The sequence below is a fragment of the Scardinius erythrophthalmus genome (assembly GCF_964197995.2).
Source record: "Scardinius erythrophthalmus genome assembly, chromosome: 5".
NCBI lineage: Eukaryota > Metazoa > Chordata > Actinopteri > Cypriniformes > Leuciscidae > Scardinius > Scardinius erythrophthalmus.
Window position 1 is genome coordinate 41374676 of NC_138225.1, and position 17330 is coordinate 41392005.

The 17330-nt window shown below is 37.9% G+C and overlaps 1 protein-coding gene across 1 annotated transcript in view; it reads right to left on the minus strand.

The window, feature by feature from the left end:
• Positions 1-2914: 2914 nt before the first annotated feature.
• LOC308691630 (segment polarity protein dishevelled homolog DVL-2-like) overlaps positions 2915-17330 on the minus strand; it is a 352473-nt gene continuing 338057 nt past the window's right edge. Inside the window, exon 15 of the mRNA XM_081367040.1 lies at positions 2915-5913. Coding sequence (XP_081223166.1) covers positions 5384-5913 — 530 coding nt within the window. The 3' untranslated portion in view covers positions 2915-5383. The remainder of the gene's footprint in view (positions 5914-17330) is intronic.

Sequence of the window (17330 nt, forward strand, 5' to 3'; positions counted from 1 at the left end):
CGTCTGGCGCATTAAGCGCGTTACGCGCAAATGATTTTATTAGTGCTTTTTGTGCATTCACGCGTTTGAGTGGTGGCAGTCGTCCGTGGAGGCTGTTGTCTTTACTTTCATTTTGTGTTTATTTATTTATTAAAGTCTTTAAATGTTTGCTGGTTCCCACCTGTCACGGTGTGGGGTTGTTCCTTGTTCCTGTTTCATGTATGTCATGTGATCCCTTGTTCAAGTCATGTGATCCTGCCATGTGTTCCCTTGTCTGATGGGTCATGTTTCCATTGGTTCATTGTTCACAGGTGTCCCTTGTCTAGTCGTTAGTCTTGTGTATTTAAGCCCTCATGTTTGCCCTGTGTCTTTGTCTAGTATTGAATGTTTCTAGTTGTGAATGTTTCTTGTCCAGGTTTTTTGTTCTTGTTTTGAGTTTCCAGTTTTCAGCCTTTGTTTTATGTTTGATAATTAAAGTTGCACTTGGGTTCACTACATCTTGCCTCCAGTGGAATCATTCATAACACCACCTCCTTCTTCCCACAACAATGTACTAAGTTACAAAAGTGATAATTGTACTAGCGTTTCATATGGTACAAACTGTTTTATGGTTGGACACAGGTTCAGGTATTATACATGTTAATGTGTGTTATTCTTGTTTCTGTTTTCTATTCTATTCCTCACTGTTTGGTAGATAAACGAGGACGTTTATTTTAGGGGGATGGGATGTACTGTATGTAACATTAAATTCTGAGTTGAAGTTAAAGCTATAGGGATGTTGCATTTATACGCGTGTAATACATTACACTATTAGACTTTTCAAGGTTTTTTTACAGTAACTTACTGGCAACACTGGCAAACCCTGATAGTTACACTGGTGATCATCTTGAGACAAAACAATGGCTCTGACATATTTTAAGACATGTCAATACAAGTTCAGTTAAAGCTGCTCAAACATACATTTAGTCGGGGACTAGCTTAAAGGTGAACTAAGTAACTTTTTTACCTTAACCGAACAGCTTCAGAGGCATTGGAATAGTTATATAACTTTTTTTCGGGTTGAATGCTGGTCGTTTCGCACCCCCCAAGTGCCTGTGAGCCGAAAAACCACCCTTGCAACTTTGGGCCGGCAGGGAAGTAGGAAGTTCGGGCCTCAGCGTCAGAAAGTATCGCGTGATATCAGGTTTCGCGATGTAACGAATTGCTTTACGGCAAAAAAAATCTGCTAAAATTCTGTCATTATTGCGCTCCCTCACGGCTGTTCGAACCCGAATGAAGAAGACGTTTTAAAGAATTTCCCATCTGCTTCGATGTTGTTGATCTATAGCCTCTGGTATCTGAGAGTCGCCAACAAGTTTTTCGACAGTGTTGCCAAATATCTATTCTGAAGCTGTAGGGGGAACTCTATAGAGAAACCTGCGAGCAAAATGCGAGAATACAGCGAAGAAATTCCCGAAACTGCATAGCCCTGCTTTAAGCCTTGTCTTTGAAACAGGGGGATAGAGTCTCTAAACGCTATGCATCTAAATGTGAGCTTCAGTCAGTGAAAGGTAAAACCGGTTCCGAGGTCCACATTATTGCTCGATCCCACACACTCCACACAGAACCCTAGTCTGTGCTGATGAGTGAAAGAATTTAACATAACCCACTGGAATCCCCTGACTGTAAGTCATGCTTTTGAACACAGACCAGCTTACAACTTCACGATACATCAATAAATTATACAGGTAGGCTACTGATGATTTACTAATGGTTTGTTCATGATTAACCAATGTTTCTCAAAAATCTCACTATATTATTACAATTAATGGCAAATGGAATGTTTGGAAATGTAAACTGGTATTTCCTACTGACACACTACAGCAAAATATATAAATAACTGGCTTAAAAAAAATTTCTTTGGTGAAATTTTGCACAGTATTCTACATCTCTTCAGTGGGTTGTACTGTTATTTAAAGTGTTTTTGGATTGTTCTGCTGAAGAAACACTGCAAAAATATCTTTCCAAGAAACTTAAGTAGACAAAGAACTCCAGACAACATAAGTTGTAGAAAATGATAAGTGATCTAGGAGCTTTATAGAGCTTTTTATCGCAGATGCCATCGCTTTTCACCTGCCATGGCGCTGTATTACTTTTAATTACTGTATTACAGTGATTAAAAGAACAAAGATGAAATCAGAAGGTAAACATTATGCAGTAGTTAGAATGTTTTTAACGTCCTAAATTGTCAAAAAGATGTTTAAAAATATAAATATCCTCAAAGGTTATTATTCTGAGCAGAGCTATTGTGATTATTGCAATCATATTATACTATATAACTTAATTAATGGCATTTTCAACTACCCTGGAAATCCAGAGTTCTCGCGAGAGCACAAGTTGAATTTGCTCAGCGAGTTTACTCTGGCGTCGAGTAAGGATGCTCATTAAATATGCCCTTGTATCCGAGCTGCACCAATCACATCGGGTTATCTGATATAGGCGGGCCAGAGATGACGACAGCGCTGTGACATCGAAGTCTTTAGTAAACATTGCAAGATGGCTATGGATGAACACCAGTTGTTTGAAACGGCTTTGGCCGCTACAATGAACAAGTTAGACTTGGCTTTTTATCTAAAAGAGGAACAGAAGACAGCGCTCGAATCGTTCCTTTGCAAGATGCTGTTTTGCTGACCGGATACGGCAAGAGTCTAATTTACCAGTTAGCTCCGCTGATAGCTAAGCGTATGGGGCTTGTTGTGATTGGTCGTAGTGTTATCCAATTGCGTGCAGTGAGATTTTCAAATGCATGCTTGGTGCCGCCCCTCGAGCTGGCTGATTTTCATTAGTCAATGCCAGACCATTAATCTTTCAGATTTAGGTCTGGATTTCCAGGTTAATTTTCAACAGCTTCATCATTAATAACATTATGAAATAAGGCAATGTGTTTTTTCCATATGGCACCTTTATTTAGATTACAAAAATTATACATAAAAAAAAGCAATGTCAATAGTTGGTAGAAATGCATCCATTTCAGGTCTAACGTATAAACCTATACTGTAACCCTACACAATGATATTGATACAATCTACCAGTAATAGGAGTGTAAAAATGACCCTGGTATGGTTCATGGCAACCACTGATTGTTAGACAGGAACATGTTTGCAAATAAAAACAAAATCTGTCAGAAGAAATGTTTATGTTCTATAATTTTTAGTTTGGCACATCCCAAAACGTATCAGTCAAAAAGAAAAAACGGACACACACACACAACAACAACCAACTGCTCTTTAAACCAGCATCAAGTGGCTTCTCGAAATTTTCCCCTCATTTTCTTAACCCTGCTGTGTTGAAAACCCTATAACACTTGTGGGTGTTTCCCAGTCTGCAAAAATTAGCTTATAAATCTCTCGTTATGCTACCTTATTACCAAATATGGGATTCAATCTTTTTGTCAGCTTGTTTTCTTTCAATTAGGACAGGTTTTGTATTTATTTTTGGAACTGATAAATTGTAGGCCTTATTTATCCAAGCTTATGTACCTAATAATTTTGTCAATTTTACATAGAATATGAAAAAAAAAAAATTGCACTGTTTATCACACTAGTGTGCTTAAATGTTTAACCAGTAAATTTGGTTTGAATTTTTTTTATTTGTTTTGTTTTGTTTTTGTACAAAATGGCACAAAGACACACTTGTGGTGTTCCCGGTCAAAAATGACCAGCCTACAAAAAAATTGCGTAATGAGAGATTTATAAGCTATTTTATCACCAAATATTGGACTCAATCTTTTTGTCAACTTGTTTTCTTTCAGTTTTGAGACTGATTGATCGTGGGCCTCATTGATCTGAGCCTCACTCACAACACTAGTGTGATAAACAGTGCAAATCTTTTCCATATTTTGTAAAATTTACAAAATGATCCACAAATAATGCTTTTTTCACTCAAAAACGGAGGTACGTAAGCTCGGATTAATAATGCCTACGATTTAGCAGTTCCAAAAATAAATATAAAACCTGTCCTAATTGAAAGAAAACAAGTCGACAAAAAGATTGAATCCAATATTTTGTGATAAGGTAGCATAATGAGAGATTTATAAGCAATTTTTTGTAGGCCAGTCATTTTTAACTGGGATCACCACAAGTGTTGCAATGTGAAAAAAAAAAAAAACACAAATATTAAAAAAATTTAGTCCAATGCAATAACATTAACTAGCATTTTCGGGTATGGGAAAATCCTCTCCGGGCCAAAATGACCCGAACAAAGCATAAGTAGAAAAATACCAGTTGATGTGTTCCAGCTGAGGCTGTTTGCTCCAAGGTGCCTGCAATTTAACACCAGTCCGTCCTACCTTTCTGAATTCTATCCATCATAAACAACACAACTGGTCTCAGATTAGTAGAACATGTATATTAACTTTGGCCCTGAACTAAAACACATACTAAACAAAGAATGTGAGCCAACTGAGAAACAAACACAGGGGACATGCTTAAATAAACAATGTTTAACAAATGTTGTACATGGAGAAACAACTGACTGTCTAGCAAAAGATACTTGGACTTAGTTTATTCAGCTACAGAATAAAAATTGTAAAGCAATTAAACAGCTCATTATGATATAATATTCTCCTTAGTTTGCCAGTTGAGCGATTTAACAAACTCAAATATTATAAAAAAAAAAAAAAACGTACACATTGAAAACCATCAGTGCCTTAGAAAACACCCGACCAAAAGAATCTAGGTCAGGATGTGGAATAACTGCGGTCTACACACACTGGCAACATTCTTATTGCATAAATCTCAAAGCAAAGATGAAAATTATCTTCTTTTGTTCTATAAAATAATGTACCACAGACCCTGTCTGAACAATACCTGTGAGTAAAGTCGACATAAAAATCCTTGTGTTTGTGTACTGTACCTGTACCACTACTCTAAAACTCTATTTAGCTAAATGCACTGCTGTATTGGTCATTACTTTTCATTGTACTCAACTGAAAATGCTAACATGCACTGCATATTACTAAGAAAAAAGGTAGATTTCTTTTTTTAACTTTGTAGTGACTGAACTGTAATATTCCAGACAATGATCTATATACAATTTGAGCAAAAGTCACTCCTATCAGCGTACCGCCACTGTACCTTGTATCTGACTGTAAGGAAATATAGCCTTGAATTTTATTCAGTTCACATCAATGGTGTTTGCTATATTACCAGTACCAGTGAATGCTTACTTATATAAGCACTGGGCACACAAGAAGAATCAAAGAGAGTGGAACATTAATCATGGGACAAGCAGAAAGAAATGGCTGTTTTAGATTTCCGAAATGAACAAAGCGTCCTCTTAGGAGAATTTGAAAGATACTTGATTCATAAATTCTTTTGGATTTGTGCCCCCTCCGATTCATTTCACGTTTCTCACCTTCACTCAACTACATAACATCCACAAAGAACTCACTGGGGTTGCCCATAGCCAGATGGAAGGACTGCCTGGATGCAGTGAGCTCAGGAGGAACGGATCCCAGATCCCTGGTAGGAGGAGCTCCAGGAGGGCCACCAGGTGTAAAAGTGGGCAGCAAAGATGGAAGAGGTGGAGTTGGGAGGGTGGTTATAGGCCCGCCCATGGCCGGATGGGGGTGGGGGTGCTGTGGCAACATCATGACCATCATGGGATTATATGAGATTGGGATTCCAGGGGGAAACGGAGCCAGGTGAGAGGGCGGAACTCTGTGATGCGACCGCTGGCTCAGACTGAGGCTGTGCTCACTTGGTGTGGTGGAACCATTGTCTCTTGTCCGGCTACTGCGAATAGAGTATTCCGATTCGCTGCCGCTGCCAGAGCGGGAGTCAGCTCCACCTCCTCCTACAGGGGATTTTTCATCTCGTCCACTGGTGCTCCCACCTCCTTTACTGCCGCGTCTTCGCTCACCCTCACTTTGTGTTGAACCACTGCTACGACTTCCTGCGAGAGAGAGAAGTAAACAAAGGAAAAGTTGTGTGTATATTCAAGACAGAAAAGGAACATGGAAATAATTGTGACTCAGTTTTTAAGAATATATTGATTCAAAATATATTATTATATATTATATATGTCATAACGTGTCCCGTAGAGATCAAGGGGAGGTGGTAGATAGGCTCAGGACTCAGATATTATCCAAAGAGGATTTTTATTTAATGCCAGTGGAGAAGAAGGAGAGCACAGATTCACAGTGAGGTGTCAAAGAAAAAAATGCGAAATTAAATCAAAATAAAATATTCACAAAAATGAATACACACTGTATCAACAACCACAAGAAAACAAATTGCTACAGGCAGCAAACTCTACAATGGATACATTCAGCCATATGACCCAGTCTTTACCTTCCCAAGGTTCAGTTTAGACTGGCTTATATAGCCTAGGACAAGCTCATTACACCCAAGACCATACCAACTGCAGGGGCATCAATACCAAAACCTTTGTAGCCTAAACATATGACCATTTAACCATTTAACTTTCAAAAATAAATAAAAAAAACTCATTCAGCAATTTAAACAACATGTAAACACTATAGGACATTTATCCATGCCTACATCACCAAGAGTTACGTTCCCTTCCCTACTAATAGAAATGGTGTAACCCAACACAAGAAAAAGGGAAGCTGTGGTCCCGCCTACTCCTTTTAAGGAGTCACAGGAACAGGATATGGTGAGTAGACAGCATGTGGGGCAACTGTTTGCATTGTGGGAATAAATACAGATTTGAAATAATAAATAACAAAATGCATAACTACCACTTGTCTCTGTGTGGTTAATGGGAAAAATACATCAAAGGAAAACAACAGTAGACATAACACGTTGTGATGACCGCTGATATGTGCACTTATCTGCAATCAACTCAAACAGCATATCTTAAACTTATTATAATTGAACGTTATAGAATAATAAACCAGATTAAACAATTGTATCATAAACCTAATAGACACCATAGTCAACAGAAACACAAAACCATAAATTAAAGCTGCAAGCAGCGATGAAAGGGCCCTCGCACCCATGCCATCAACACTCGGTGGCTTTAGGAAGACAGAGCATGGTTGGGAAATGTACATTTAAGGAGGTATATATAGTAAGAGTATGTCAAAGTCAGTTACAAAATGTTTTGTATAATGGTGATAATAGCATGCTTCATGACTCAGCTAAGTGTTGCTAGCATGTTTAGTCTGTTTCTAGCATGCTTAGTACACAATTATTATGTGGTTAGTACTGCATTACTGTGTTAACCATGTCAGTTTCTGTTGCCAGTAGGTTGCGTTATGACTATAACTGAATATGAGCATGGATGTGTGTTCAGGACAGAACTCTTATCAAACGTGTGAAGTTTGGTGCAAATTGGACATTGCCTTCTTGAGTAACAACAAAGTCATGTTTCATTGAATTAGCATTCTTTAGCACGTACCTAAGCATTGTTAGCATGTTTTAACATGTTTCTAGCATGTTTAGAACTCAATGGCATTTTTAACATGTTGCTAGAACGGCATCAACGTGTTAAACATGTCACTTCCTGTTGCCAGTAGGTGGCGCTATTACTATAACTGAACATTCTCATGTAGATGTGTTCAGGCCATGACTCTTATCAAAAGTGTGAAGTTTGGGGCAGATTGGACATTCCATGCCTGAGTTACAGCAAATTCCTATTTAATTGCAATAATAGCATGCGTTAGCACTTAGCTAAGAGTTTGCTAGCATGTTTTAGCATGTTTCTAGTATGTTGTTAGCATGTTTAACACTTGCTGGCACTTTTTTATATGTTATTAGGAGTCCATAACAGTGTTAAACATGTCACTTCCTGTTGCCAGCAGGTGGCGCTATGACTGTAACTGAATATAAGCATGGTCATGTGTTCAGGACAGAACGCTTATCAAAAGTGTGAAGTTTGGGGCAGATTGGACATTCCATGCCTGAGTTACAGCAAATTCATATTTAATTGCAGTAATATCATTCTTTAGCACTTAGCTAAGTGTTTGCTAGTATGTTTCAGCATGTCTCTAGTATGTTGGTAGGATGTTTAGCACCTACTGGCATTTTTTTATATGTTATTAGGAGTCAAGAACAGTGTTAAACGTCACTTCCTGTTGCCAGCAGGTGGCGCTATGACTATAACTAAATATGAGCATGGACATGTGTTCAAGAGATAACTCTTATCAAACGTGTGAAGTTTGGGGTAGATTGTACATTGCCTTCTTGAGTAACAACAAAGTCCTGTTTCATTGAATTAGCATGCTTTAGCATTTAGCTAAGTATTGCTAGCATGTTTTAACATGTTTCTAGCATGTTTAGAACTCAATGGCATTTTTAACATGTTGCTAGAACGGCATCAACGTGTTAAACATGTCACTTCCTGGTGCCAGTAGGTGGCGCTATTACTATAACTAAATTTGAGCATAGACATGTGTTCAGGCCATGATTCTTATCAAACGTGTGAAGTTTGGGGCAGATTGGACATTCCATGCCTGAGTTACAGCAAATTCCTATTTAATTGCAATAATAGCATGCTTTAGCACTTAGCTAAGAGTTTGCTAGCATGTTTTAGCATGTTTGTAGTATGTTGTTAGCATGTTTAACACTTGCTGGCACTTTTTTATATGTTATTAGGAGTCCATAACAGTGTTAAACATGTCACTTCCTGTTGCCAGCAGGTGGCGCTATGACTGTAACTGAATATAAGCATGGTCATGTGTTCAGGACAGAACGCTTATCAAAAGTGTGAAGTTTGGTGCAGATTGGACATTGCCTTCTTGAGTAACAACAACATCCTGTTTCATTGAATTAGCATGCTTTAGCACTTAGCTAAGTATTGCTAGCATGTTTTAACATGTTTCTAGCATGTTTAGAAGTCAATGGCATTTTTAACATGTTGCTAGAATGGCATCAACGTGTTAAACATGACACTTCCTGTTACCAGTAGGTGGCGCTATTACTATAACTGAATATTCTCATGTAGATGTGTTCAGGACAGAACGCTTATCAAAAGTGTGAAGTTTGGGGCAGATTGGACATTCCATGCCTGAGTTACAGCAAATTCCTATTTAATTGCAATAATAGCATGCTTTAGCACTTAGCTAAGAGTTTGCTAGCATGTTTTAGCATGCTTCTAGTATGTTGTTAGCATGTTTAGCACTTGCTGGCACTTTTTTATATGTTATTAGGAGTCCATAACAGTGTTAAACATGTCACTTCCTGTTGCCAGCAGGTGGCGCTATGACTATAACTGAATATGAGCATGGTCATGTGTTCAGGACAGAACTCTTATCAAAAGTGTGAAGTTTGGGGCAGATTGGACATTCCATGCCTGAGTTACAGCAACTTCCTGTTTCATGGCGAAACATCGAAATTTGTCAGGCCGCCGAGGACCCGCACTTCGACGAAAACTCAAGATCTTCGCAATTTAACGTCGCAAAGGCCTGAAGATTACACTCACCAAATTTGAAGATGATCAGATTAAAACTGTAGGAGGAGTTCGTTAAAGTACGAGGCCTGAAAATGGCAAAAACTGCACAAAAATCTGAGAGGAAGTTCAAAATGGCTGACTTCCTGTTGTGTTTAGGGCTACGCTCCAAGAGACTTTTTTGTAGGTATTAGGTAATTACATGTATGTACCGAATTTCGTGCACGTACGTGGAACGATGCGGGAGGCGCACTCCGTTGAACTTTTATAGGTGGCGCTATCGAGCCATTTTGCCCCGTCCAATTCTGAAACCTATATCAGATGTAAATTTTCGCCAGTTCTGACGCGTGTGCAAAGTTTCGTGAGTTTTCGAGCATGTTTAGGCCCTCAAAAATGCAATTCAATGCGGAGAAGAATAATAATAATAATAATTAAAGCTGCAAGCAGCGATGAAAGGGCCCTCGCACCCGTGCCATCAACACTCGGTGGCTTTAGGAAGACAGAGCATGGTTGGGAAATGTACATTTAAGGAGGTATATATAGTAAGAGTATGTGTCAAATTTAGTAACAAAATGTTTTGTATAATGGTGATAATAGCATGCTTCATGACTCAGCTAAGTGTTGCTAGCATGTTTAGTCTGTTTCTAGCATGCTTAGTACACAATAATTATGTGGTTAGTACTGCATTACTGTGTTAACCATGTCAGTTTCTGTTGCCAGTAGGTGGCGTTATGACTATAGCTGAATATGAGCATGGATGTGTGTTCAGGACAGAACTCTTATCAAACGTGTGAAGTTTGGTGCAAATTGGAAATCGCCTTCTTGAGTAACAAAAAAGTCATGTTTCATTGAATTAGCGTTCTTTAGCACTTACCTAAGCATTGTTAGCATGTTTTAGCATGTTTCTAGCATGTTTAGAACTCAATGGCATTTTTAACATGTTGCTAGAACGGCATCAACGTGTTAAACATGTCACTTCCTGTTGCCAGTAGGTGGCGCTATTACTATAAATGAACATTCTCATGTAGATGTATTCAGGCCATGACTCTTATCAAAAGTGTGAAGTTTGGGGCAGATTGGACATTCCATGCCTGAGTTACAGCACATTCCTATTTAATTGCAATAATAGCATGCTTTAGCACTTAGCTAAGAGTTTGCTAGCATGTTTTAGCATGTTTCTAGTATGTTGTTAGCATGTTTAACACTTGCTGGCACTTTTTTATATGTTATTAGGAGTCCATAACAGTGTTAAACATGTCACTTCCTGTTGCCAGCAGGTGGCGCTATGACTGTAACTGAATATAAGCATGGTCATGTGTTCAGGACAGAACGCTTATCAAAAGTGTGAAGTTTGGGGCAGATTGGACATTCCATGCCTGAGTTACAGCAAATTCATATTTAATTGCAGTAATATAATTCTTTAGCACTTAGCTAAGTGTTTGCTAGTATGTTTCAGCATGTCTCTAGTATGTTGGTAGGATGTTTAGCACCTACTGGCATTTTTTTTTATATGTTATTAGGAGTCAAGAACAGTGTTAAACATGTCACTTCCTGTTGCCAGCAGGTGGCGCTATGACTATAACTAAATATGAGCATGGACATGTGTTCAAGAGATAACTCTTATCAAACGTGTGAAGTTTGGGGTAGATTGGACATTGCCTTCTTGAGTAACAACAACATCCTGTTTCATTGAATTAGCATGCTTTAGCACTTAGCTAAGTATTGCTAGCATGTTTTAACATGTTTCTAGCATGTTTAGAAGTCAATGGCATTTTTAACATGTTGCTAGAACGGCATCAACGTGTTAAACATGTCACTTCCTGTTGCCAGTAGGTGGTGCTATTACTATAACTGAATTTGAGCATAGACATGTGTTCAGGCCATGATTCTTATCAAACGTGTGAAGTTTGGGGCAGATTGGACATTCCATGCCTGGGTTACAGAAAATTCCTATTTAATTGCAGTGATAGCATGCTTTAGCACTTAGCTAAGTGTTTGCTAGCATGTTTCTAGTATGTTGCTAACCTGTTTAGCACTTGCTGGCTCTTTTTTATATGTTATTAGGAGACCACAATAGTGTTAAACATGTCACTTCCTGTTGACTAGGGTGACCATACGTCCTCTTTTTCCAGGTCATGTCCGGCCGGGATTTCGAGATCGCCCAAAATATCCGGGATTCGGCTTTTGCTTTCTACAGTCACCATTCATTATGTTTACATTATTACATTATTTGACACTGACACGTACATGCCAGCTTTGCAGGTCATGCATTCTGCTTCACACGGATCCCGATCGAGACGAAAACACAGGAATTTTCTTAGCAACCGATCACTTGTTTAGCGTTCATGTAAACACTACATTCAGATTCACCAATCGGAATTAATTCAGTCCTATTGAATCAAAAGGTGTGCATGTAAACAAAATGAATGGCGACGAGAAAGCAAAAGCCGAATCCCGGATATTTTGGGCGATCTCGAAATCCCGGCCGGACATGACCTGGAAAAAGAGGACGTATGGTCACCCTACTGTTGACAGCAGGTGGCGCTATTACTATAACTGAATATTCTTATGTAGATGTGTTCAGGCCATGACTCTTATCAAACGTGTGAAGTTTGGGGCAGATTGGACATTCCATGCCAGAGTTACAGCAAATTCCTATTTAATTGCAGCAATAGCATGCTTTAGCACTTAGCTAAGTGTTTGCTAGCATGTTTTAGCATGTTTCTAGTATGTTGTTAGCATGTTTAACACTTGCTGGCACTTTTTTATATGTTATTAGGAGTCCATAACAGTGTTAAACGTCACTTCCTGTTGCCAGCAGGTGGCGCTATGACTATAACTAAATATGAGCATGGACATGTGTTCAAGAGATAACTCTTATCAAACGTGTGAAGTTTGGCGCAGATTGGACATTGCCTTCTTGAGTAACAACAACATCCTGTTTCATTGAATTAGCATGCTTTAGCACTTAGCTAAGTATTGCTAGCATGTTTTAACATGTTTCTAGCATGTTTAGAAGTCAATGGCATTTTTAACATGTTGCTAGAATGGCATCAACGTGTTAAACATGACACTTCCTGTTACCAGTAGGTGGCGCTATTACTATAACTGAATTTTCTCATGTAGATGTGTTCAGGACAGAACGCTTATCAAAAGTGTGAAGTTTGGGGCAGATTGGACATTCCATGCCTGAGTTACAGCAAATTCCTATTTAATTGCAATAATAGCATGCTTTAGCACTTAGCTGAGAGTTTGCTAGCATGTTTTAGCATGCTTCTATTATGTTGTTAGCATGTTTAGCACTTGCTGGCACTTTTTTATATGTTATTAGGAGTCCATAACAATGTTAAACATGTCACTTCCTGTTGCCAGCAGGTGGCGCTATGACTGTAACTGAATATGAGCATGGTCATGTGTTCAGGACAGAACGCTTATCAAAAGTGTGAAGTTTGGGGCAGATTGGACATTCCATGCCTGAGTTACAGCAACTTCCTGTTTCATGGCGAAACATCGAAATTTGTCAGGCCGCCGAGGACCCGCCCTTTGACGAAAACTCAAGATCTTCGCAATTTAACGTCGCAAAGGCTTTAAGATTATACTCACCAAATTTGAAGATGATCAGATTAAAACTGTAGGAGGAGTTCGTTAAAGTACGAGGCCTGAAAATGGCAAAAACTGCACAAAAATCTGAGAAGAAGTTCAAAATGGCTGACTTCCTGTTGTGTTTAGGGCTATGCTCCAAGAGACTTTTTTGTAGGTATTAGGTCATTACATGTATGTACCGAATTTCGTGCACGTACGTGGAACGTTGCGGGAGGCGCACTCCGTTGAACTTTTATAGGTGGCGCTATCGAGCCATTTTGCCCCGTCTAATTCTGAAACCTATATCAGATTGCCAGTAGGCAATCTGATATAGCAGCGATTACGGGCCCAAGCCGGAGGCACCGCCATCCCGGTGCAAAGGCACCGGGGTGGCGGTCCCACCGGCTTTGGCCCTCCATCGCTGCTCGCAGCTATATTTATATATATATATATATATATATATATATATATATATATATATATATATATATATATACACATATATATGTATATATATATATATATATATATATATATATATATATATATATATATATATATATATATGTATATATATATATGTATATATATATACACACACATGTATATATATATATATATATATATATATACATACATATGTGTGTGTTTATATTTATATATATATATATATATATATATATATATATATATATATATATATATATATATATATATACACATATACATATATATATATATTTATATACACACACACACATATATATATATATGTATGTGTGTGTGTATATATAAATTATATATATATATATATAAAATAAGGGACAAGACATAGATAATTTAACTTGCCTGACCTGATTAGAACAAGGAAAATAATTGTTTTTATGTTTTTGTATTTAGAATAAAATTAGAATAAAATTCTTTATAAAAAGAGAATAAAATAGGTTTAGTTGTGTTATTTGTATTCTTTTATATTGACATAAATGGTATATAATTACATTTTTAGTAGATTTGAGGTTTTTAGTGTTTCCTTTTTTTACATTACTTTAATGGCTCACTATAGCAAAACCGTTTGAGATTTAATTGTTATATTTTATTAAGTTTGTAGTCAACAGGCAGCCTTGTCAGTGTGTGTGTGTGTGTGTGGTGGCGCGGGATTGAACAGTAAACATGTAAACATACTCCCTTATTTTTTTTGTACAGGACATCATTCAAACTGCAATGTGTTTGCTTATATTTATGTATACTTGTATTAAAATACAACAGTGTGTTTTTAAAAAAAAAACATTCAGGCAATCCTATCCCTGAAATGGCGTTATTTTTCAAATGAAACTAAAATGCTTATGGCTGCACGGGTAATTTACAAAAGTAAAGCTAATTTACAAAAGTAAAGTAAAAGCTCACGGCTAAACAGGCATTCATAACGGTGCGCGTCCACAGCGAGGAACGAACAGAACAGAGCGCACGTTTTTAAAGTTCATTCGTATTTCCATAGGAATTCATTGAAATCGCTCGCTCTCCGCATCTAACCTTTCCTGAATACAATCACAATTGAAACTGTGACATTGATTTCATACAACAGGTTCATAAACAGTTAAACTTAAGTCACTTACATTTCAGATGCAATATTGACTGTTTTTGTTCTGTTTCAGCAGCGAAAATAGTTAAACAAAGATCACAGCAGAACGCATCTCACAGGAACGTGTTTTCTATAATTGAATGATTCAGCATTTTGAACGAATCGGTTGACTCAAAGATTGAATGATCAAACATCTGTCTTAATCATGAACGACTCATTCGAACGAATCGTTTGAACATATGAATCAATGACTCGCTCATTAAGACGGTTGCTTGGCGACACCTATTGGCGGTTTAGTGTTGTTTAAAAGCATCATTCTTTCCAACGTGTGTGTGATTTGTGTGTGCACCATTATAAATGTCCGTGCGGATTTATATATATATATATATATAAAAAATAAGGGACAAGACATAGATAATTTAACTTGCCTGACCTGATTAGAACAAGGAAAAAAATTGTTTTTATGTTTTTGTATTTAGAATAAAATTAGAATAAAATTCTTTATAAAAAGAGAATAAAATAGGTTTAGTTGTGATATTTGTATACTTTTATATAGACATAAATGGTATATAATTACATTTTTAGAAGATTTGAGGCTTTTTGCGTTTCCTTTTTTGACATTACTTTAATCCCTTGCCATAGCAAAACCGTTTGAGATATTTGTTATCCGTTCACAATTTAGCATCTTTAATGTATTTCCATCATGGTGATAAAGTTTGGTTATTGTTAAAATAAATCACTTAAGAGGAGTGGCAAAAAATTCAAAGGCTGATTTTGCAAAAAAAATTAAATTCAAACCAAAATATCTGACTTCCTGATGGTCGCAGCTAATTACATCAAATTAGAAAGTTGTCCGGATCGATGAGACCAATATACGTTGTTATTTTTGTAACTGTAGGTAAAAACTAACCCCCCCACTTTTGGCAAAAGCATTTTGAAAGTGACACACTTCCTGCTGCCAGTTGGTGGCGCTATAACTTTTACTCACAATAGTCACATCCATGTGATCGGCCTCTTACCACGAACACACTGCTGAAGTTCCATCAAAATCAGATTATGTATGCTGAAGTTATAACCCACTTCCTGTTTCATTTTTTCGCCATAAATTCGTTTCCTCGCCACGGCCAAACCGTTCGAGATATCAAAAATCCCTCCGCAATTTAGCATCCTCAATGCCTTGACTTCACGCTCACCGAGTTTGCTGGCGAACGGATGCATTCTCTAGGAGGAGTACATTAAATTCCATAGCGTGCGTTTCCAAACAACCCTAAATAGCCGACTTCCTGTTGGGCTGGCGTAAAACTTAGAGCATGAAAGTTGTTCGGCCCGATGAGGTCTATATGTGTACCGGGTTTCATATTATTACATGCAAGCGTGTCTGATTTATGGACAAGTGTTCGGATCCCGTTCCAGGGGGCGCTGTCGAGGCCCCCTGCCACGCCCGGGTACCAGCTTCAGCCCGGCCCTGATGGCCGCGGGTTCTGACGTGTGTGCAAAATTTCAAGAGTTTTCGAGCATGTTAAGGGCCCCAAAAGTGCCCGAAAGGTTGACAAAATAATAATAATAATAATAATAATAATAATAATAATAATAATCCTACCGAAAACAATAGGGCCTTCGCCCTTTCAGGGCTTGGGCCCTAATAATAATAATAATTAAAGCTGCAAGCAGCGATGAAAGGGCCCTCGCACCCGTGCCATCAACACTCGGTGGCTTTAGGAAGACAGAGCATGGTTGGGAAATGTACATTTAAGGAAGTATATATAGTAAGAGTATGTCAAAGTCAGTTACAAAATGTTTTGTATAATGGTGATAATAGCATGCTTCATGACTCAGCTAAGTGTTGCTAGCATGTTTAGTCTGTTTCTAGCATGCTTAGTACACAATAATTATGTGGTTAGTACTGCATTACGGTGTTAACCATGTCAGTTTCTGTTGCCAGTAGGTGGCGTTATGACTATAACTGAATATGAGCATGGATGTGTGTTCAGGACAGAACTCTTATCAAACGTGTGAAGTTTGTTGCAAATTGGACATTGCCTTCTTGAGTAACAACAAAGTCATGTTTCATTGAATTAGCATTCTTTAGCACTTAGCTAAGCATTGTTAGCATGTTGTAACATGTTTCTAGCATGTTTAGAACTCAATGGCATTTTTAACATGTTGCTAGAACGGCATCAAAGTGTTAAACATGTCACTTCCTGTTGCCAGTAGGTGGCGCTATTACTATAACTGAATTTGAGCATAGACATGTGTTCAGGCCATGATTCTTTTTAAATGTGTGAAGTTTGGGGCAGATTGGACATTCCATGCCTGAGTTACAGCAAATTCCTATTTAATTGCAATAATAGCACGCTTTAGCACTTAGCTAAGAGTTTGCTAGCATGTTTTAGCATGTTTCTAGTATGTTGTTAGCATGTTTAGCACTTGCTGGCACTTTTTTATATGTTATTAGGAGTCCATAACAGGGTTAAACATGTCACTTCCTGTTGCCAGCAGGTGGCGCTATGACTGTAACTGAATATAAGCATGATCATGTGTTCAGGACAGAACTCTTATCAAAAGTGTGAAGTTTGGGGCAGATTGGACATTCCATGCCTGAGTTACAGCAAATTCATATTTAATTGCAGTAATATCATTCTTTAGCACTTAGCTAAGTGTTTGCTAGTATGTTTTAACATGTCTCTAGTATGTTGGTAGGATGCTTAGCACCTACTGGCATTTTTTTATATGTTATTAGGAGTCAAGAACAGTGTTAAACGTCACTTCTTGTTGCCAGCAGGTGGCGCTATGACTA